Source organism: Leguminivora glycinivorella, chromosome 8 (genome assembly GCF_023078275.1).
Source record: "Leguminivora glycinivorella isolate SPB_JAAS2020 chromosome 8, LegGlyc_1.1, whole genome shotgun sequence".
In the NCBI taxonomy this organism is placed as follows: Eukaryota; Metazoa; Arthropoda; class Insecta; order Lepidoptera; family Tortricidae; genus Leguminivora; species Leguminivora glycinivorella.
The window spans coordinates 19,032,052-19,052,285 of NC_062978.1; the positions used below are offsets into that span (position 1 = coordinate 19,032,052).

General features: G+C 37.3%; 1 protein-coding gene across 1 annotated transcript in view; it reads right to left on the bottom strand.

Moving 5' to 3' along the window:
* The window catches only part of LOC125228560 (teneurin-m), a 357,099-nt gene extending 341,466 nt beyond the window's left edge, over nt 1–15,633 (bottom strand). Inside the window, 1 exon segment of the mRNA XM_048133171.1 lies at nt 15,453–15,633. Within this exon segment, the coding sequence (XP_047989128.1) occupies nt 15,453–15,486 (34 nt within the window). The 5' untranslated portion in view covers nt 15,487–15,633.
* Nucleotides 15,634–20,234: the final 4,601 nt, after the last annotated feature.

The following is a 20,234-nucleotide window of genomic DNA, read 5'->3' on the forward strand; positions in this document are numbered from 1 at the left end:
TATATCATTTGTTCTTATAAAAAATAAAAACAAGCAAAAAGACTTCTGGAAAATATGATTTTGGCCACTTCCAGGCTGCAAACAGCGCCATCTAGTTTTAAGTCTATAAGGCCCATACAATTCAGGGGTACGCTTTTTTGTATGGGCTTTGTCAGTCCCGTATTAAATCGTTCTTGCTAGTAGTAAGCCTAAAGACAAAAAGTACCTTTGGGACTTATCGTAAATTTGAAGGACGATATAAGACCATGACTCTCAATGCCGTTCAAAATATGCACCCATCTATAGACTTACCTTTTGGACGGTGTCGAATTCAAAAGAAGCACGAAACATGTATATAAAAAAAAAACAACTATTTAATTATTGCAAATGTTTATATCTTGGGCTACACAGCCACGAACGCAAGTGTCGTTCGATATAGTTCGGATGCTGCTTAAATCATCTGTCACAGATGTAAAGGCCTATTATTATTATATCTCGAATTCGAGACTACAATACATATGTTTAATTTTTAATTTTCGTCTGACTAAAAACTATAGGTACACACTTCGCAACCCACTTCTTAATCGGAAAAGTTTTGCCGTCCATTTTTGAATATATTTATTATTCAATCCTATACCGTATTCCTATAACTGCTACATTTTGTAAATTCAAACTGATTTATGAATACGGACACTATACGAAGCATTTAGTTACACTTAATTATTGTATCGTGTCAAACATAATTACCGACATTGAATTGAATACTTAATAATTAAATACGTGGTTGTCAACAATGTTGTGATAATAGTTTTCAGAAGTATCCATTTCTATTTCTAATAAAGCTATATGAATTGTGAAGGAATGTGTGTATGTGAGGAATACTCGAAATAAGAATTCTCCTAAGTTTTTTATTACTATGTACCATAAAGTATATACTAGGAGACAAATGTAATATAAAACGGGTCACGCGATGTTGCCAGATTTGTCTTAACGAGGTCTGGCAACAACGTTTCACTACTACACATATCTCGAAATATTACTTGCCTAGTGTAATATCTAGCTAAAGACAAAGGGGATGCACTATTTTAACCCAATCGCACATCGATGAATACGTTAAAGTGATTAGGGCAATTTATTTCCATACCACAAACGGGACAGTAAGGGTACTGTCCCGCTTCCCAAGTTACTTTAGGTTCAGGGTAACGCCGACGTTGATTGACAGACACCGCTCTCTGTAAGCTAATCTGCCATTAGACATATTAACAAAGGCCGGGGTTAGGTGGTTTTACCTCGGTGTGACCTTTGGGTTGTCGCTTGACAAGTTCTTCCGGGATATTGGACGTATGTTAAGTGAATTTAGGTAATTGGGGACGGAGTACCATTTTAATATCACTGTGTGTTGAGATGGTTCGTTTTTGTCCAAGACGAATATACCGGAACTAATAAAATAAAATAAAACTAGATTGCGCTGCTTCGCAGCCCGGAGATATCTAGGTAATATTCAAATCTGTGGGCCTAGTGAAAAAGGGTATAACTCAAATTGACTCGGTGAAAAAGGTCACAAGTCCGAGCTAGGACTTGTGCCCTTTTTCACCGAGTCGATTTGAGTTATACCCTTTTTCACTAGGCCCACAGAAATGTTTCCTTCAAAATACGTGATAAATTATTATCAGTACAAAATTAATCCGAGTCTAATTTCTTTTACCATACACAAACCAACCTTGTACAATGCATAGTATGTACATATACAATTATACATCCAAAAGATTTTGAACCTAAAGGTTACGGATGAGAGGATGGTAAATGAGCTGCGTAGATGAAAGCACAAGTTAAACCATAATTAAGTTTACCATCCGGTACGGCGACAGAACACTTTGCAGAATTTCGGGGACGGATATTAACAAATTCCAATAGCTTGGTAATGACGCGCCGTCAAATTTAGATTGGGTTTAGAAAACATGTAAGTGATATTTCAGTATAAGTTGTGGCAAAGTTTTTGTAAGTTACATTTAAACAGGCATTGTCGACGTTGGGGTCAAATCCAGGCTGAAGTGGGACTGGACTAGGGTTGTAAAAAAACGGTTTTTTTTCTGGCTTGAAAAAAAAACATGAAAAAAAACCGTGAAAAAAAACAGTTTTTTTTTCTGGAGTATGTTTTTTTTCTAAAGTACGAAATCTCAAAATTTGCAAAGTAGTTAATACTTTTATACGGTTTTTTAGACTTAATGTTAACTATTAAACGAATTTAATCAAATAACTTTAATTTCTGGTCTTATAAAAGTAACATTTACGAAATCTGTAGTTTGTAGTTATCACTATTTACTGTTGGCAACACCACCGCCTCTCCACGCTACACGCCGCATCGGGGATTCCCCAATAAACGTTTGTATACTGAATTAAAATGTACGTTATTGTTATTGAAACACGTTACAACTCACGAAAAACCGTTATTGTCGTATTATTTGTTCATCTGAAAAAAAACCATATTTAGAAAAAAAACCAAGGTGCTCGGTTTTTTTTCATGTTTTTTTTCATAATTCTGAAAAAAAAACATTTGGTTTTTTTTCTATTTACAACCCTAGACTGGACAGGCCATGCGCCACGTACGGCGTTTGCACAGCGGTGCAAACGCCGTACGTGGCGCATGGCAATCGGCAGAACGCAAACGCACGAGAGGTCGGCTCGGAAAGAGATGGTGGGATGATCTTAACTCATTTCTCAGCAACTGGACGGATGCTGCTAATCGGGAGGATCGGAAGTCTAGGGGGGAGGCCTTTGCCCAGCAGTGGGACACCTTGTAGACTAATAAAAACCATTTGTAAGGTTCATATTATTATTTCTCAGCAGCTGCTGATTAGAACTTTTATAATAATTGACGTAAAAACTATCCAAAGACCTAAAAATGACTCCTAACTCCTGAGACTGAAGATTTTCACAAACTGAGTAGCTTTTTAAAAGCTATGCTCATTTTAATAAATTTACCAACACTCGCCTAAATAACGCTATTCCTAATACCAGTAATACCTGTCTGTGAGTGAATTGATTTGACTGACATAAATAAAAGTCAAGAACAAAATTCGACAACATATTCAATTTCCTTCTGCTACATATTTTATAGGTATATTTATATCCAGCATTATCATGCGAACGGTTAAGGAGTGGAACTCACTTCATACATATTACGAGTACCTATTTCCAGCCAATTACAACTTGGACTTATTTAAATCAAAAGTGAAGACATATTTTGGGTAAACAATCAAACATGCTCCATCCTAGACTGCATCGGCACTTTCCATCAGGTGAGATTGCAGTCAAATGCTTTACCTGTTTCCATTTTTTTTAAGTTTCCCGCCTCTCTAAATTACCGTGATTGATACCTTTATACTACCTTTATATTTTTTATATCTGTTTATTCTACTTTATATCTTCGTTCGCCTAATTTTACATATTTAGCCTCAACGCCTACCCGCGCCTACAAAACATCTGCTATAGGTATCGGGATCGGTAAATAAATGGTGTGTGCTAACAAAACACGGCTGTTACGAGTATGACACATGAGGGGATGAGTTTGAGAATATAATTAGTGGCGTGGCTTAGTAGGTTCAGCAATATGGGGTATGTATAAATATAGGAGCTCGGATATTGATTAAATACCTACCTTGCCACTTGATGTTTTGCGGAAAATTAAGGAAAGTTTTGTGAATATCCAGATTCTAAAGTATCTTTGCTATATTTTTAGTTTTTGGTTAAGAAAAAAAGATAAGAAACTAACAACAATACTATTACTTAAGAAAACGAAATAATGTCAAATTGTGGCAAAATGCCGAGCCAAGGCTAAGAAGAAGAAGATCGGAGGTCTTATCTACATAACATTGTGTAAATTGGTACGTACATTTGTCGTGTCATTTTTTTGGAGTAAAACTTCTAATTTACAGTGTTAAACGTTTAATACACAAACAACAATTAACGTTAAACAATTAACGCTTTAACAAATTAAACAATTAACGCTTAGTGTTGCCAACTCGAATTTTATTTATTTATTTTATTTATTTCAAAAGTGATTTTCAATATAAATACACGTCCAAATCCCTCTGCAAGTTATTCAAATCGATGGTTCAATATAAAAAATGAAGAAAATAAACAGTTGCCTAAAAAAAAGTATTTAAGTGTCTGCTGGCAAGACGACGGGCGCGGAAATTGAAATCTCCGCGGTGGACAGGTGATTGACGGCCACTCCGGCGCATGTCTGCCCCTTAATTTATTATAGGTAGGTCTTTAAATGGTATCAAAGGTATAAATGGTGTGATTTTATGAATTAAACTATTCTCAGGCAGAGCAGAAATTCTCAAATGTGGGTGCAGCGAGAAAAATCACTACACAGTACACACCCCAGCCCGGTATTATACTTCGAATTGTATCACTTATCTATGTTGATAAAGCATCCGTCACGCTTTGGCGAGTGTCAGGGTGAGAGTGACAGATGTCTTATCTACGTGGATAAGTGATAAAAATGGAAGCATAATACGCCGGCTGCGAACAATTTACCATCTTCGCGTAGTGGTACCAGGCATCCCACTAATACGGACATACCCACTTTAACTAGTTCTAAACTAATTTTGACAATTTTTTTATCGTGGAAATGGTGAGTAACTCAGTGACTGCAAAAAAGTACCTATGATAAACGCTGCATTAATAGAATAAATAAAACAGTGGTTAAATACTACCAGATTCCCAAATTCCGTCGCAACTTTCAATAGCATTTCGCCGTTTTCCACAGATTTTCAATGACGAAATCGAATGGTGAAAATTAAGTAAATATTTACAATGTGACACTTCACATATTAATAAATACGAAACCCCTTAGTTATTAAATATCCAATTCCCATTAACTTATTGATGCAATTCTGCGACTGACAGTATGTAAACATTTAAATGTAAATGTAAATAAATACTCATAAATGAAATAATATTGAAATATTTAAGTTAACCGTACACCCCTCACCACCCGGGACTTAAGGCGCCTTGAAAACTTAAGGCGTATTTATGGGAGACGATCTCCGATAGGGGGCGACACCGATCAGTTCCTCCACAATCTGTGCGCTGATCAATCAATGTTGCCGTTTGGTATTTATGCATTTTAAAATGTTTTTGTTGTCGTTGCCAATAAACATTATTGAAAACAAAATAACAAATAATTTTAATGCTACACGACAAGTAAAAATAAGTTTCTAGATTATTAAGAAACCAGTACATCATATCTTAGGCGATTGATTTGATTTCATTTGAAAGCTAAATTTTTTAAGCCTAATAAATAATACATATATAACCACAATATAAATGGATGTATTGACGCTGACCTACAAAAGAGCAAACATTAGTAGAAAGGATCCTAAATTTCCGCTACCCGCCGATAGATGGCGCTGCCAGTCAAAAGCGGCGCTAGCGCACGCGTGCGTATCCAATGGCAGTCCATTCATTTCATTCCACCGGTCCAGTATCAAAACGTATTAGGTTAAAACTTAATCCATTCTAACTTCAACCATAATTATTTTCTATTAAGTCTTTAAACGGTTAAATACAACTTGATGTTGCTTTTTCATTGTTTTTTGTTCCCTCGGCCCAATTCCGTTTTTATATCCAAGCATAATGGACAAAGGAGCCGTTTGGTTCCGAGCTGAAGATGTTCCGTACAGAAGAAAAAAGATTTACAGTTACATGCCATTATAAAGCTTTTTTTGTATTGGGAATAAAGATGTTTAGTGCATTTGTAGATTGTGCGTGAAATTGGTTTGTGTTATGATGCACATGTTTCTGTTTCTCATGGGTTGTGTTGTTACAAAATGGAACAATGCCGGAGATGAGTTGTTGCGTTGAGCTTATGTTGAGAATAAAATTAATCTATTTTCTATATATATAAGTATGTATTTAATCTATATAAGTATGTTTATCGTCGTCTAGCACCCATAATACAAGCTTTGCTTAGTTTGGGGCTAGGTTGATCTGTGTAAGGTGTCCCCCAATATTTATTTATTTATTTATTTATTTATTTACTAAAGCCCATCGTCTCCGTTCGCTCAGCCACGTTTTAAGAATGGAGGATGATCGTGGCGCGAAAAGGGCATACCTAGGTTTCTTAGTAGGAAGGAAGCCAAGTGGACGACCGAGATATCGTTGGGGTGATGCCGTTGAAGCGGATCTGCACGATCTCCTGGAAAACTGGAGGGACGTCGCTAAGGATCGAGATACAGTGAAACCTGTAGGCCTAGCACATGATGGCCGCGGGAGTATGTCGCCGCGAGATAGATGCCACGTCTTCTTCTAACTGTATTAATGACATAAGGACGGGTAGTCTATCTCGCGGCGACATACTCCCGCGGCCATCATGTGCTAGGCCTACTGGATAAGTGAGACTTCAAGGGACGACAAAATTTATCTCACTTAAAGAGGTATTCCACTTATTCAGGGTCTCAGTTAGATAGGTATCATAGGTATAATACAATGTTTGTCTCACTTACAGAGGGTATCACTAATAGAGGCCAGAATAGGGGGATGTGTCAGTTATAGAGGTGATAAGGTGTTTTTCATATAGTTATTATTAGTTGTATACTAAAAGAAAAGGTAAATAAGTCTTGTCTTTAAATAAAATATAAGACTTTTAGTGTCATTGTGTCATAGAAATTTTATACATATTATGAAAGTTATATTTAATTTATTTATAATTTTTATGTTATAAATCGAAATTTTAGTTTTAATTACTTAAAATAACCAAGAAAACCCTTAACTCACCGAAACACAAATAATCAATCGCGTAATTTACAGATGAGCTAAGAATTATTGAAAATATAGAAAAAGATTTTTAAATTGATGAGATGATTCAAATGTCCAAGTTACAGAGGTCATAGATAGACTGTATCTCAGATACAGAGGTAAATTTCTATAAAATTCTTAACAAACAATTAAGTGAATATACATTTCAAATATAGTCTCAGTAAGTAATAGAGGTAAAATACATACTCTGTCTCACTAATAGAGGGAAATGTGACTAAAAAATCGAAAAGGCTAATCTTAGTTATAGAGGTCTGTTTTGTCTCACTAACAGAGGTAAATCGGTGCGAAAGTGTCGGGACCGCACCTTGGGTCCCAGCTAAAGAGGTTTCTCACTTAAGGACTGTATCGTTAAGTATAAGGACAAAACAAACCTCGTCTAAATGTTGACATGTGCATAATTTGGTATTATTATGTTCCGAGAGTATGATCTGAAGGTATTGGTAAGCACGATTTGACATAAGAAGGTCTGATATTTTTTTTATTTTAGGGACTTTATAGTACTTTCATTAAGGTCTAGCAAATAAATTTCGGACAACCCCTATCTGGCTTAATTTGAGGATATTTCAATGACTCTTTGTATAATTTCAACAAACAAAGGTTAATATGCTGCCAAAATATATTCTTTAAGAGTCCTCTTCGTGGTTTTTCAATTGGGTACTTGCAGAATGAATGCGGTGAATTTTATAATTAAAAAAAATGCATTTTTGAGCAACGTTCCGGATTGCCGTAAACTTTTGATGCGAGCAGGTTGAGAGAAACAGATAAAAAAAATAGCCATAGGCCAAAGTCTAATTGACATTCGTGGTGTTTGAACAGTGCCTAAACCAGATCGATATAAACAGTGTATGATAGTCAAATTCGACATCAAAGTCGGAGTTAGAGTAAGCACCATGCCACATTCTCTAAATTACCGCCATACACAGATCCTGAACTTTATTTTTTAAAAATAACAGTGGCTAGACTATGTCCAGATATTCTGCTTTGTGGATCATGTGTCGTTGAGGTTCGTACCGTACAATTTTTTTTCGCAATCGTATCGTCTTGTACTCACTTTGTGAATTTTCTAGTAGCATTTGTCCGGAATCTTAATTGGTACTCGGGAGGATTAAGTCAATACTGTCTAAACCATATGATTTACGTCGAGTTTCTAGGACAAAATGTGTACCTTATTATGTGCCTTATTAAGCCCATGTCTTGTTATAAAAAAAAAATTTATAATAGCAAATAAATACGGCTACTCAAAGTTGTCTTCATACTTAACGATACAGTCTTTATCCAGGTCCCACTTAACCAGGTTTCACTGTATTTAATTGGCGTACACTTGTGTCAGAGGCTAAGACTCATTTTAGGTCGCTGCGCCAATAAGAAGTAATCCTTATTTTATGTGTTAAGACAATAATGTCCAACGACATGCAAAACTGCCCTGCATGACGTATTTAAAGTTTAATTGCGAGACTATTTAAGTGTGATTACTGCATTTGTTATTAGCATGGCAAAAAAAAAAGCAATGCAAGTAAAGCATATATTAACATACCCACTTTAAAAATATGTTCATTAATAAAGAAGTTATGCACTTATGCAACTGTGTGTACTTAACATATTATCCTTATCGCCTTAAATTCATCAATCAATATTACTTCGTAAATGCATTAGCCGTCCCAAATATTATAATAAGCCGCATTATATATTCACGTCTATTGTTCTGGTAAATTTAACAATAGTTCCAGTGAATAGTTGAGTAGGTACCACTCCGTCATGTATTAAACACATTTCCTTACACTAGACTGAAAAAATTATACGTATACTATTTGGTAGGTAAAAACTAAAAAGTGTTTTACACCTGTCAGCTCCCAACGGCTTTTGGGTGTAAATAATTCGAGTTTTAACGACTTGGAATAGAAAAGAATGGAGAATTTCAAACGCGATCCGTTTTTAAATGTCCTATAATCGTTAGGGAAGAATGCTACTGTTTTAGAATCCGGCGACGAATACCAGGTCAACGAACTTTGTCGATATGCCGGTCGCTCCTGAATATTTACATAATTTCAAATTTTAAATTATCTCTGTGTGATGACGGGTTAAGTATTTCATCACCTCTTTTCCTCCCGTGGACGGGAGGAATTGGGATGGGTTAAATTGTGGTGTGCTGGGCGAGAGGCTGGCAATCTGTCACTGCAATATGACGGCCGGTCTGGCTCAGTCGGTAGTGACCCTGCTTGCTGAGCCGCGGTCCTGGGTTCCAATCCCGGCAAGGGATTATATGCACAGATATTTGTTCCTGAGTCATGGATGTTTTCTATGTATAATATAAGTATGTATTTCTCTATTTAAGTATGCATATCGTCGCTTAACACCCACAGTACAAGCTTTGCTTAGTTTGGGGCTAAGTTGATCTGTGTAAGGTGTCCCCAATATTTATTTTTATTATTATTTATATTATCACAATTTCGTTTTTTTTTAACCCCTTGATTGCTGAGGGGCATGAAAACTTGATCAGCTTCATGTGCTTTGCCTACCCCTTTTGGGAATACGGACGCAAGTTTACGTTAAATAATTATCAGACCGATTAAGTATGTCGATGTCATGCTCCCACAACAACCTGCCGACTGCCGTGACTACCCGTGTACCCGTTAATGACATACCAGGCCTAATAATTATTAGTTAAAACCGACACATACACAAACACAACGTAATACCTACTTAATTATGAAATAAAACTATGGAAACGGATTAAATCGCGTACCTACTTAATTAGTGATGTTTTGAATAGCAATTATATGTTGACAACTAAAGATTAAAAACATGAAAGCCTCAGAGAACTATTTAATAAATCGAGCGGTTCAAATTGCAAATTTAATTAAACTCATCAATGGCTTTACGAAGTTTCGTGTTTACACACTGTCTTACGAAATTATTATGAAATTGAAACTATCTTACCATATTTTGCTACTTAATTAAGATAGGTGGCTCCTCTGCATTTCACTTTCGCAATTGCAGAAGCTTGTTCCCGATAAAGCGAAATATATGGACATCAATCCGAACACGTTGCTACGTAACTACACTAAAAGTGGCAGTTGGGAAAATTTATAACCAACAATACTCGCGTAAGAGAGTTTCGCAATAAACTGTACAAAAAAAGCCGTAAGCCAGACCCCGGCCCTTTAAAACCAATTTGTCCCAAGTTTACGACCCCGGTTAACGCATCAAACAATGAGTGAAAGTATTGTGTTTTATACTGTTTAAGTTTGATCGTTTACCTAACCATAACTCTTTTATTGGCCGCCATAAAATTTGTTTCCCATTTTGGAAAAAAACCCTCGACCGCAACGAATCCCTTAATTATAGGAGGTTCGTGAATAACGTAATATCAGGTTTAATAGACAATTATGATAGAAAGGAATACTTGGAGCATATGCTGTAATGGGCTCGGCAATTAGGGTACGTACAGTGTTTTTGCCTCGGCGACATTGTGTTTCTGGGAAACTTTGTTTGTTCAACACACGTGGGAGTTCCGCCGCGCTGTCTTTTCAGCGCCGTTTGGATGCATGTGTCGACCCCGGGTTAAATTAACCGGAAACTTAAGGGGAAATAGTTAAGATGCCGTGCAGGTCTGTTGCAGTCACTCAGAAAGTTAAGCATGCCACCCCTGTTTACAAACGTTTAAAATAACCTGTCTCGAGGAATCGACGGGCGATAAAAAAACAAACGAAGCATTACTACGCCGGGATGATTATTCAAATTTATGCTCAAGCGAGAAAGGGTAACATTGAACCTTGCAATGCGGCGTTGCATCTCATCAGACCACTTGACATAACAATATAGAGGAACACGTTCCGGCTCCAGTGGCAAACAATATAATCGATATTGAATATCGTTATGACATTCAATAACAGAGATCCGGTGATACGAGGGACAAAATTCGAGGTTTTGTAAAAAAAGGCAGCACATATTGGATTGTCGAGATGTAAATTACGTAAAAACTGAATATAAACGCGTTTGGAGTATCTTTTGATAGTATAATGGGGACGTGCGTGATGCGGACGCGGCGCGCCGGATCGCGCGGGTGGTCCGGCCGCGGTCGCACTATTTAAATATTTCTTTTTATTATTTGCTAGCACTATTTGTTGATTAATGTTTGTTTAACACGAAGGTGTCGGACAACAAGGTGTGATTTGTTGGTCCTTTATAGGCCTATCGATTTCAGTTTTGCTTTTTTAGAAAAAAATATCGAGCATTCATATTTTGAGAATTTATCGCGCATGTTTATCGATATTAATGGAGCCATTATTGTTGAGTGTGTTCTTTTTTAACTTTTTGATATATATAGATGTCTCTTATACATCGGAATCTAATAACATTATAATTCTAAACATCTAACAAAACTCGTGTCATTACAAGGAAAATGTATTGTATGTTGTATTCCCAACATCAAATACTGTTGCACACACACAGTCTGTTAGCGGAATTCATCATTAGCTAATGTATTTACATCGAGCACGCCTACGTTATCTACAATTGTTCATTCGAACCCTTTAGGTCTAATTGAACAAATCATCGTCAATTTAAGCGCGGGCGCTCGGTTTATCTCGGAATGAAATAATTCTGTTTACCACGCGCTCATTAACGGTCTTATCTTCGGTGATACGAGATGCTGGGTAGTTTTACTTGCCCTTATAAATTACGTTATTTGAATTTACATTTCATTAAAGCTTTTAACCAGTTACAAGCGGTGAATGGTATACAAATGATAAGTCTAAAATGAGCATTCTATTCAATTTAAACAAATTTGGATTTGAAAAATATCGCTGTATTCGCTGTGCCGGGCGAGGCTCGAACTCGTAATTCTGCGTAAATATTGCAAAGGATTTGATAAATTCCGCCGTATGTGATGTGCCCACTACGTGCCAGTAAAATTTATGTGATCTTTTATACGTAATCGATTTACAGGGTTGGAAAATAAGGTTATAATTATTATTTCATTTCGATGTTTAGGAATTCTAGGTAGAAAAGATATATATGTTATTATTGTAAGATCAAATACATTGGACTGCAAATCATTAGGATTTAGGACCACACTTGGAGTAGTCATCTATAAATACTTCATTGGAAAATTATATCATTTCCTAATGACTGAATTATAACATCGTGGGGTACCATTTAATTATTTAGGCAGGGATCCTTTTAATTTACCGAAGATTTTTTTGTCGAATTTCATTTCCCAAACGAATTTTGCCAACTACACGTTTGTCAACTCAATCTTTCCCATAATAACATTTGACAACGTTAAAATCCGTCAAATGATAATTTCCCAAACTGTTGTAATGCAACTTTTATAACCCCAACTGTTAATTTCGCAAATGTTTCACTTAGACTAGAAAAGTTTGCTCAACTTTACTTTCGTCAAATTAATTACTGGACAAAATTATTTTGTCAAATAATTTGTTTAGTAAAAAAATGTTTCTTTAAAAACACACAATGTAAAACCACTTTTTGACAAGTGTTTTAACATGATTGTTTTCATTTACCGAATTTCATTTCCCAAACAGATTTTAACAACTACTTACACGTTTGCTTCCCACTGTAAACACTTTTGACGAAAATACCATAATTATGACGAGTCAAATAATCTTTAAAAACCGAAAAATAGCCTAAAAACCTAAAAGTAGGTTTAGGTTAGGTTGGATTGGAATTGTGAGCCCCACAAAAAACTGTTGTTAAGAAAGTATAGGTTTAGATTAGGTTGGAACTGCGACCCCCACACAAAACTGTTGCTAAGAAAGTAGGTTTAGGTTAGATTGGAATTGCGACCCTCACTCAAAACTGTTGCTAAGAAAGTAGGTTTAGGTTAGGTTAGAACTGCGACCCCCACACAAAACTGTTGCTAAGAAAGTAGGTTTAGGTTAGGTTAGAACTGCGACTCCCACACAAAACTGTTGCCAAGAATGTAGGTTTAGGTTAGGTTAGAATTGCGACCCCCACACAAAACTGTTGCTAAGAAAGTAGGTTTAGGTTAGGTTGGAACTGCGACCCCCACACAAAACTGTTGCTAAGATAGTAGGTTTATGTTAGGTTAGAACTGCGACCCCCACACAAAACTGTTGCTAAGAAAGTAGGTTTAGGTTAGGTTAGAACTGCGACCCCCACACAAAACTGTTGCTAAGAAAGTAGGTTTAGGTTAGGTTAGAACTGCGACCCCCACACAAAACTTGCTAAGAAAGTAGGTTTAGGTTAGGTTAGAACTGCGACTCCCACACAAAACTTTGCTAAGAAAGTAGGTTTAGGTTAGGTTGGAACTGCGACCCCCAAACAAAACTGTTGCTAAGAAAGTAGGTTTAGGTTAGGTTAGAAGTGTTAGAACTGCGACCCCCACACAAAATGTTGCTAAGAAAGTAGCTTTACCCGCAGCGCCGGAGCAGACGCGGAGTCCGACTTGTCACTAGAGCCTGACTGTTTTTTCTATTTTTGTCAACTGCTCATTTTGAGTAAACGAGATTTGTTAAAATAAAAAATGCCCAAGAAATGTTTTACTAAATGTTAGATTTGGCTTTTTTTCTTTTGGGATAATATTCGTTGGCAATTAATTATTTTGAGTAATTAAAGTTTGATATAATGAACATTGCCAAAGAAAGGAAATGTCTAAATATTTATTTGGATATCATTATTCTGGCAAATATGTATATGGCACATGATAAGTTGGGAAATGATGAGTTGCCTTTTAAATTTTTGGGATAGATTGTTTGGGATGTGAAAATCTGGCAAATAACTTTCGGTAATACATTAGTAACCCATTTAGGCAATATGAGTAATATCAATTGTCTATCAAATATGGATTGTCTAAGTGACAAATTATCAATTTTGCTAATGCATCAGTTCGTTAGGTAAATTACATAGTGTTTTAAATACTTAGAGTGTTTTTAGCTTATTATAAAGTAGTCGTTATTCCTTCTTTCCTTCTTTAGAGTTTCAATAAGAATATCGAACAGAGTATTGTGTGGTGTTAGGGTCAGTGACTTCGATTCGGTTATTGTGTTTGATTGACGGATACATATTCTTGCCCTTTGGGAAATGATCAAGAATTACAGTTGAATTAGCAAAACACCCGAAATTGCTCAAAATTCACGTTATTAGTCTTATACTTTTAATAACTTGGTATTCAGGATAATAAACCGTACATAGTAAGTACCTCAAGTCACCCGAAACTATGGAATTACTCAATACGTTACTGTACGTAGCTACAGTTAACTAAGAATGACCTAAGCCCTATATTGTTTGCAAAAAGAAACGAATCTTCAAGTCATTCTCTATTAAACAGCAAATGAAACCGAAGGGTGTTGATTCCTTCGTCAGTCCCAATAACAATATCGAAGGAAATATTGTGGTGTCAGGGTCACTGACTTCGGTTATTGTGACCTTCTTTATCGATACCATTTCTTTCATTTTGGGAAATGTTCAGAAGGATTCGCAAAACACCCAAAACTGCTACTTTTCAGCGATTTTCTCGTTCTAATACCTACTTTAATTGCGGTTTTTCAGAATAGTAAACTATTATATGATTGATAGCGATAGAATGACCCAAAGTAAAGCGTTACTGTGCGTAGTAGCGTAGCTATAATGTACAGTCAACCAATTGGAACCCTAGGCCACTCTACAACCATGTCAAAATGACAAGCAGTAAGAGATTTCTTACAATCTGATTTTTAACGTCACTATGACATAGTTCTACAGTGGCCTAGGGTTCCAATTGGTTGACTGTACTAATAATGAATTAAAGTCCTACAGGTTTTGTAAAAAGAACTTAATCAAGCCAAACCCTATTAAACAGCAAATGCAATAGAAGGGAGTTGATTCCTTTCGTCAGTCCCAATAAGAATATCGAAGGGAATATTGTGTGGTGTCAGGGTCACTGACTTCGGTTATTGTGACCGCCTTGACGGATACAATTTCTTCGGGCGGTTATGGGTTGATTTGTGTGATTCGTGTGTTAAGATTGTTGGTATTTTTATTTTGAATTTATGGTGCGTTTTTTTTAAATATCTTGTAAGTGTTCTAAGTTTCTAAATCAATGAACACGTAAAATGTTACGATATGTGAAGTGCATAATTTCCTACAAAGAATTGTTACTTACAATTTTTATCACTTTATTTTGTAAGCTGTACCTTTGGTACTGAAGTAGGTATACAGACATTTTCATTTACATTGTATTTTAATTCCTGACATTTGCCATAAAAGAAACAGTCGGGGTGTTGCACAATTTCGCAGTTTTCAAATATATTAGAAGATGTATTGGATGTGTGTGTCGTATCTCCGAATATGATTTAGACTAATCCACTACAAAGATCTAATAGTTCCTGCATTTTGGACTTTTTGTTTGTAAATAATGTATTTTTACGCGAAACCAAGAGCCAGTTTGTTTACTGCACAAACTGGCTAAAATGTAAACAGTACGTAGGATGTTCGTTTCCCGCAGGAACCTTTATTGCAGCTGTGCCATCAACGCCCGGCGATAATCCTCGAAAATACCAAATGCAAATGCACCCGCATAATTAACTCTCCATACAAAATATTGACGCAACCACCCCGTACCCACACGTGAAAAGCTCATACCGCAGCGATTTACGAATTTCCGCACCAAAACACAAACTTACGTTGATCGAAGAAGCACTTATCCAGACCATTCATAACGTGGCGTACAGCCGCATAGTGCACAACACTGTCTCACTAACTTATACGTCACACAACAAATCACAATGTTCCCACTTGGTCACTGCACAACGTTAGGGCGGTTGCTGTATACACCGCCGCGAAATTTTAGTACGTGTTGCCGATTCGACGGTCGGCGCGCGACTGACTGCGCGCGGCGCTTTGGGGAGAGGGGGCGCCCGCGCGGGAGGGGGTGCGTGCGTTCGGAATCCACTTCCCACGTGCTCAACTCCCGTCCTTTTCTTGCAGGACGGGTTAGCTTTTTAAACGCATCGATACGGGCCCATGTAACCTTGTTTATGCACCGCTAATAATAAACACGCGAATGACGCGAAAGCGCATTTGTTTTGCTTTTTTTTCGCAAGTTGGGATGTTTGTTCGTGTTTCCGGCACGCTCCGCTCGACCATATCCGGTTGAGAAGTTTTGGAGCTCTTAGCATCGACAATAAATCTAATAAATCGAGCTGAGAAGTTGGCGATGTACATTTTATCAAGTTACTGCTATCTTAATATGATATTGTGGCAACTTTTGCAAAACATGGCAATAGACTATGACATGACATGAGTAGGTACCATCTAATGTATAGATAGACTTCTCAGACCTGAAACAGTTACAGTACATTATGGCGCTAAATCATTTAGATTAGATTAGATTAGATTTCTTTATTTCATGATAAAAATTACACTATAAATTTGCTACATGTCAAAATTATGTTTATCTTCTCATCATGATCGTCAAAAATTACATAATAAATTCCAAATAAAAATAATTACCTATACCTACATACCTTATTTTATACAACAAAGTGCACCTTAAGTATTCAGTAATCTGTCATATTTTGTCAACTCAAATATCACCCATCATTAGCATATCGATACGACTAATTCCAGAAAGTATTAAAATTCCTAGATAAAGCAACAAGACGCTAATGGTCGGTTTATTTGGGGTGGTCGTCCACTATCGGAGTGTCAGTCATCGCTTATTACTCGCCCGTCTAAAGTTAGATGTCCACTGAGTCACGCGTCGAACTCCCTTCGGTCGTATTTTAATATCCTCTTAGGGACCATCCCCACTCAAGCGACGCATCTCCTGAGACGCGGAACGGACGTCAGCCCCACGCCGCCCGAATGTAATTTAAAAAACGTCTCCTCAGTACATTTTGTATAGGAAGGACGTGACGCACTCCCAGGCGACGCGTCGCTTGGCGCGCACCGCGCCGCCTGGGGCGCGCCAAGCGACGTCCCTTGCGCGTCCTTCCTATACAAAATGTACTGAGGAGACGTTTTTTAAATCACATTCGGGCGGCGTGGCGTTGACGTCCATTCCGCGTCTAAGGACATGCGTCGCCTGAGTGGGGATGGTCCCTTAAGTTCCGTACCTTAGTAAGTTAGTAGTGTTAGTACCTACAAATGATACTCTAGTTTTGAACTCTTGTAGAAATAGAAAGTTCCAAATTCAAAATCGGACGTCAGGTTATCGCCAATCGCCACTCCTTACGAATTTCCTCTTTTCCGCACTTGAATCGTAATGTACATTTTTTTTTTCATGTTATGTTATCGGATGTAGGACCGATATCCTGTACATTTATGCCGCCATTTTTGATATTTGCCTCTGAAATCCTTCCGACATCCGATATCGGATCGGATAGTTGAATTTTGAGCACACGAGGAATTGTTCGAATTAATTCCTACCGCTTCTTTCCACCATCGCCCTACGTGACAACATTTCCATCTCCATCATTTAGATGGCTGGCAGTCCTCAACTGTGCGTTTCTCCAGAAACTTCCTGCCTCGCACAGCTAAACTGTGGAATGAATTGTCGCCTGCGGTATTTCCGGACCGATACGACCTTCAAATCTTCAAGAAAAGAGCGTACACCCATCTTAAAGGCCGGCAACGCACCTCCAACACCTCTGGTGTTTAGGGTGTCCATGGGCGGCAGTGATCGCTTACCATCAGGCGACCTGTCTGCTCGTTTGCCTCCTATCCCATTAAAAAAAAACGATTTTGCCATTAAAGTAGTAGTAACCTACACCACGATAGTACTTATTTATAATATTATACTGTGGTTTTGCTACTTATTCGAAAGTCTCTGGAAAACGCTGAAATGCATTTTTTGACATGATCGATAGCTATAGTACCTACTTGGAAATCTAGTGATATTACCTACTTGGAAATCTAGTGATATTACCTACTTGGAAATCTTGTGATATTGACCGCAAAGCAATATAATGTAACATTAGCTTACTACACATTTTTAAATTAAAGGAAAAATTCACACCTCCGGCAAGACTCGAACCTGCGACCTTTGGTCTTGCCGGGGCCATCTCGCTTTCAACTGCGCCACGGAGGTGACCGGAGGCATCCAAACACAAGGAATTTTTCCACTTTTCTTTTAATTTAAAAATATGTAATATTGCTCGCAGACGTTTCTGCACGATAAAAAACAAAATTACCTTACTAAATTCCCAAAATACCTAAAAAGTGTTAAATAGGTTTCTAGGAAGTAATTTTCATGACATTTTCCGTAACAGAGTGATTTTCAGATTGAATGCTCAGATTGAATTTCATTTGATGGTGAATTTAAATTATACGAATTTCTGGAACGATACAATCAGCGATTTCGGTGGTACCTATCTAAAGTATGTAAAGCAGATTAACGGCCATATGTTCGAAATTTAAGATAGGTACCTGAAATAATTGTAACCGAGGAGCTGGCGACTTCCTCGCACAACGTATCAGCATTGCGATACAGCGAGGAAATGTCGCCAGTATCCTTGGTATAATGCCTCAAGGGCCTAGTTTAGACATTAGCTAGCTTTTAAGTTTAGTCTTAGTGTGTCTTATGTAGGTAATTATGAAAATATGTTCATGTAAATAAAGAGATTTTCCCATTGTAACCTACATAATTATGCACATGGGGAGCAGAGCTTCCAAATACTAGGTATGCTTTTTGGCGTTTTAAAATAGAGACATACATACTAGGTACAGTCTGAACATAAAGAGAAGAAATTAAAAATTGGCAACATCGTAGTGCCGTCCCGTTTTCTCACACATATTGATTTGAAAGGGATCACACTACAGTGTTGCCACTTTTTAATTTCTAACTGTTTTTGGTCAGACTATAGGTAGGATTTTTACCTTTTCGACGACACCTCGCTGGCCTACGGGTACGTAGCCGAATGTCACAAACGCTCACGAAACGAAACGCTCGTAGATATCTCTATCGCTCTTGCGTATTGGCGCAACGTAGCCAAACTAACTTTCGCGGCGTTTCGTTTTCGTTACGCGTCGCAGAAATGCCATTCGGCTACGGCACGTTGTGACAACTTGACAAGTGACCACCAAGTGACAATGCATTTATTATTATAAGAAGAATGACCCATATTATAAGAGGATATGTTATAATATGTATATTTTGAAAAAAAAAAGTGACAATATTTCGATACATAAAAACTAGTTGTTTTACTCCCATTGTTTTTTTTAACAAATAAAAGCTTACAAAAAGTAAGTTAATAGTCGGATAGGCGGATACGAATTAAGACCGCCGCCGAAACTATTAATTGCACAAAAAGTCAAATTATGACACATTGATAAATATCATTCTGGCATGTCTATTTATTAAAAACCGGCCAAGTGCGAGTCGGAATCGCCCACGACGGGATCCGTACCACTATAAAACGACAAAAAATCATGTCTGTTGTGGACTTAAATATTTTTTAATACAGTTGCTCAAAAAATGCCCGTTTTTTGGCTGTTTAGCGTGCGAGAAGTTGTATTTTACGCACTAGTGCGTAAAAAGTATGCGTTCCATTTTACGACTACATACCGAGCTGTTAATATTAGATTGTATCGTTTTATTTCGTTGTAGTAGTGTTTTTTCGCAACTGTATTAAAAAATGTCGTTCGTCACACGTGCGAGAATGTCATTACTTCACGAGCCTTCCACTTCGTACTTCTCGCACATATAACGAAATGTACCTACTATTTTGTTGTTCTGTAACGGTAACAAAAATATCATCTGTAAAAAATTCACACGTCCAACTATGCGATGAGATGCAGATGACAGTCGGTCACAGACGGATTTATGTTATTTTATTATTTATTGTTATTAAGGTACAGTCACAACATATATAGCTGCAATAGGTACAATCCCACAAAACTCTGGAACGAGTTTGACTGTGGGATCAACAGTCTCTTACCTGTAGGTAGTACCTGTAGCCCGTGTGGTGACGGGTTAAGAATTTCACCACCCCCTTTCTTCCCGTGGGTATTGTAGAAGGCGACTGTGGGATGTGGGTTAAATTGTGGCGTAGGCGAGAGGCTGGCAACCTGTCACTGCAATGTCACAGTTTCGTTTTCTGGCGACCCCTTATTTGCCAAGAGTGGCACTGAAATTTGAGTAGTTTCATGTGCTCTGCCTACCCCTTCATGGGATACAGGCGTGATTGTATGTAGGTAGTATAGATCTAAGATTTCAACAAGAACAGTTAGTTTAGCTATTAAATAAAATCTTATCTCAAGTAAAATTGTATAAGTAATGCTTTTTTAACTAAGATTCAGGAGATTGATTTGAGGTGATTTTCATTTCTGATGGCTTTTAGCCTCTTTTAGGCATTATAGGCAAGTAGACGGACGGACAGAGGAGTGTTGATATAAACCTAATAAGGTTCCGTTTTACACTTTGTGTACGGAACCCTAAAACTACGGTTATGCGTTTGAGGTTA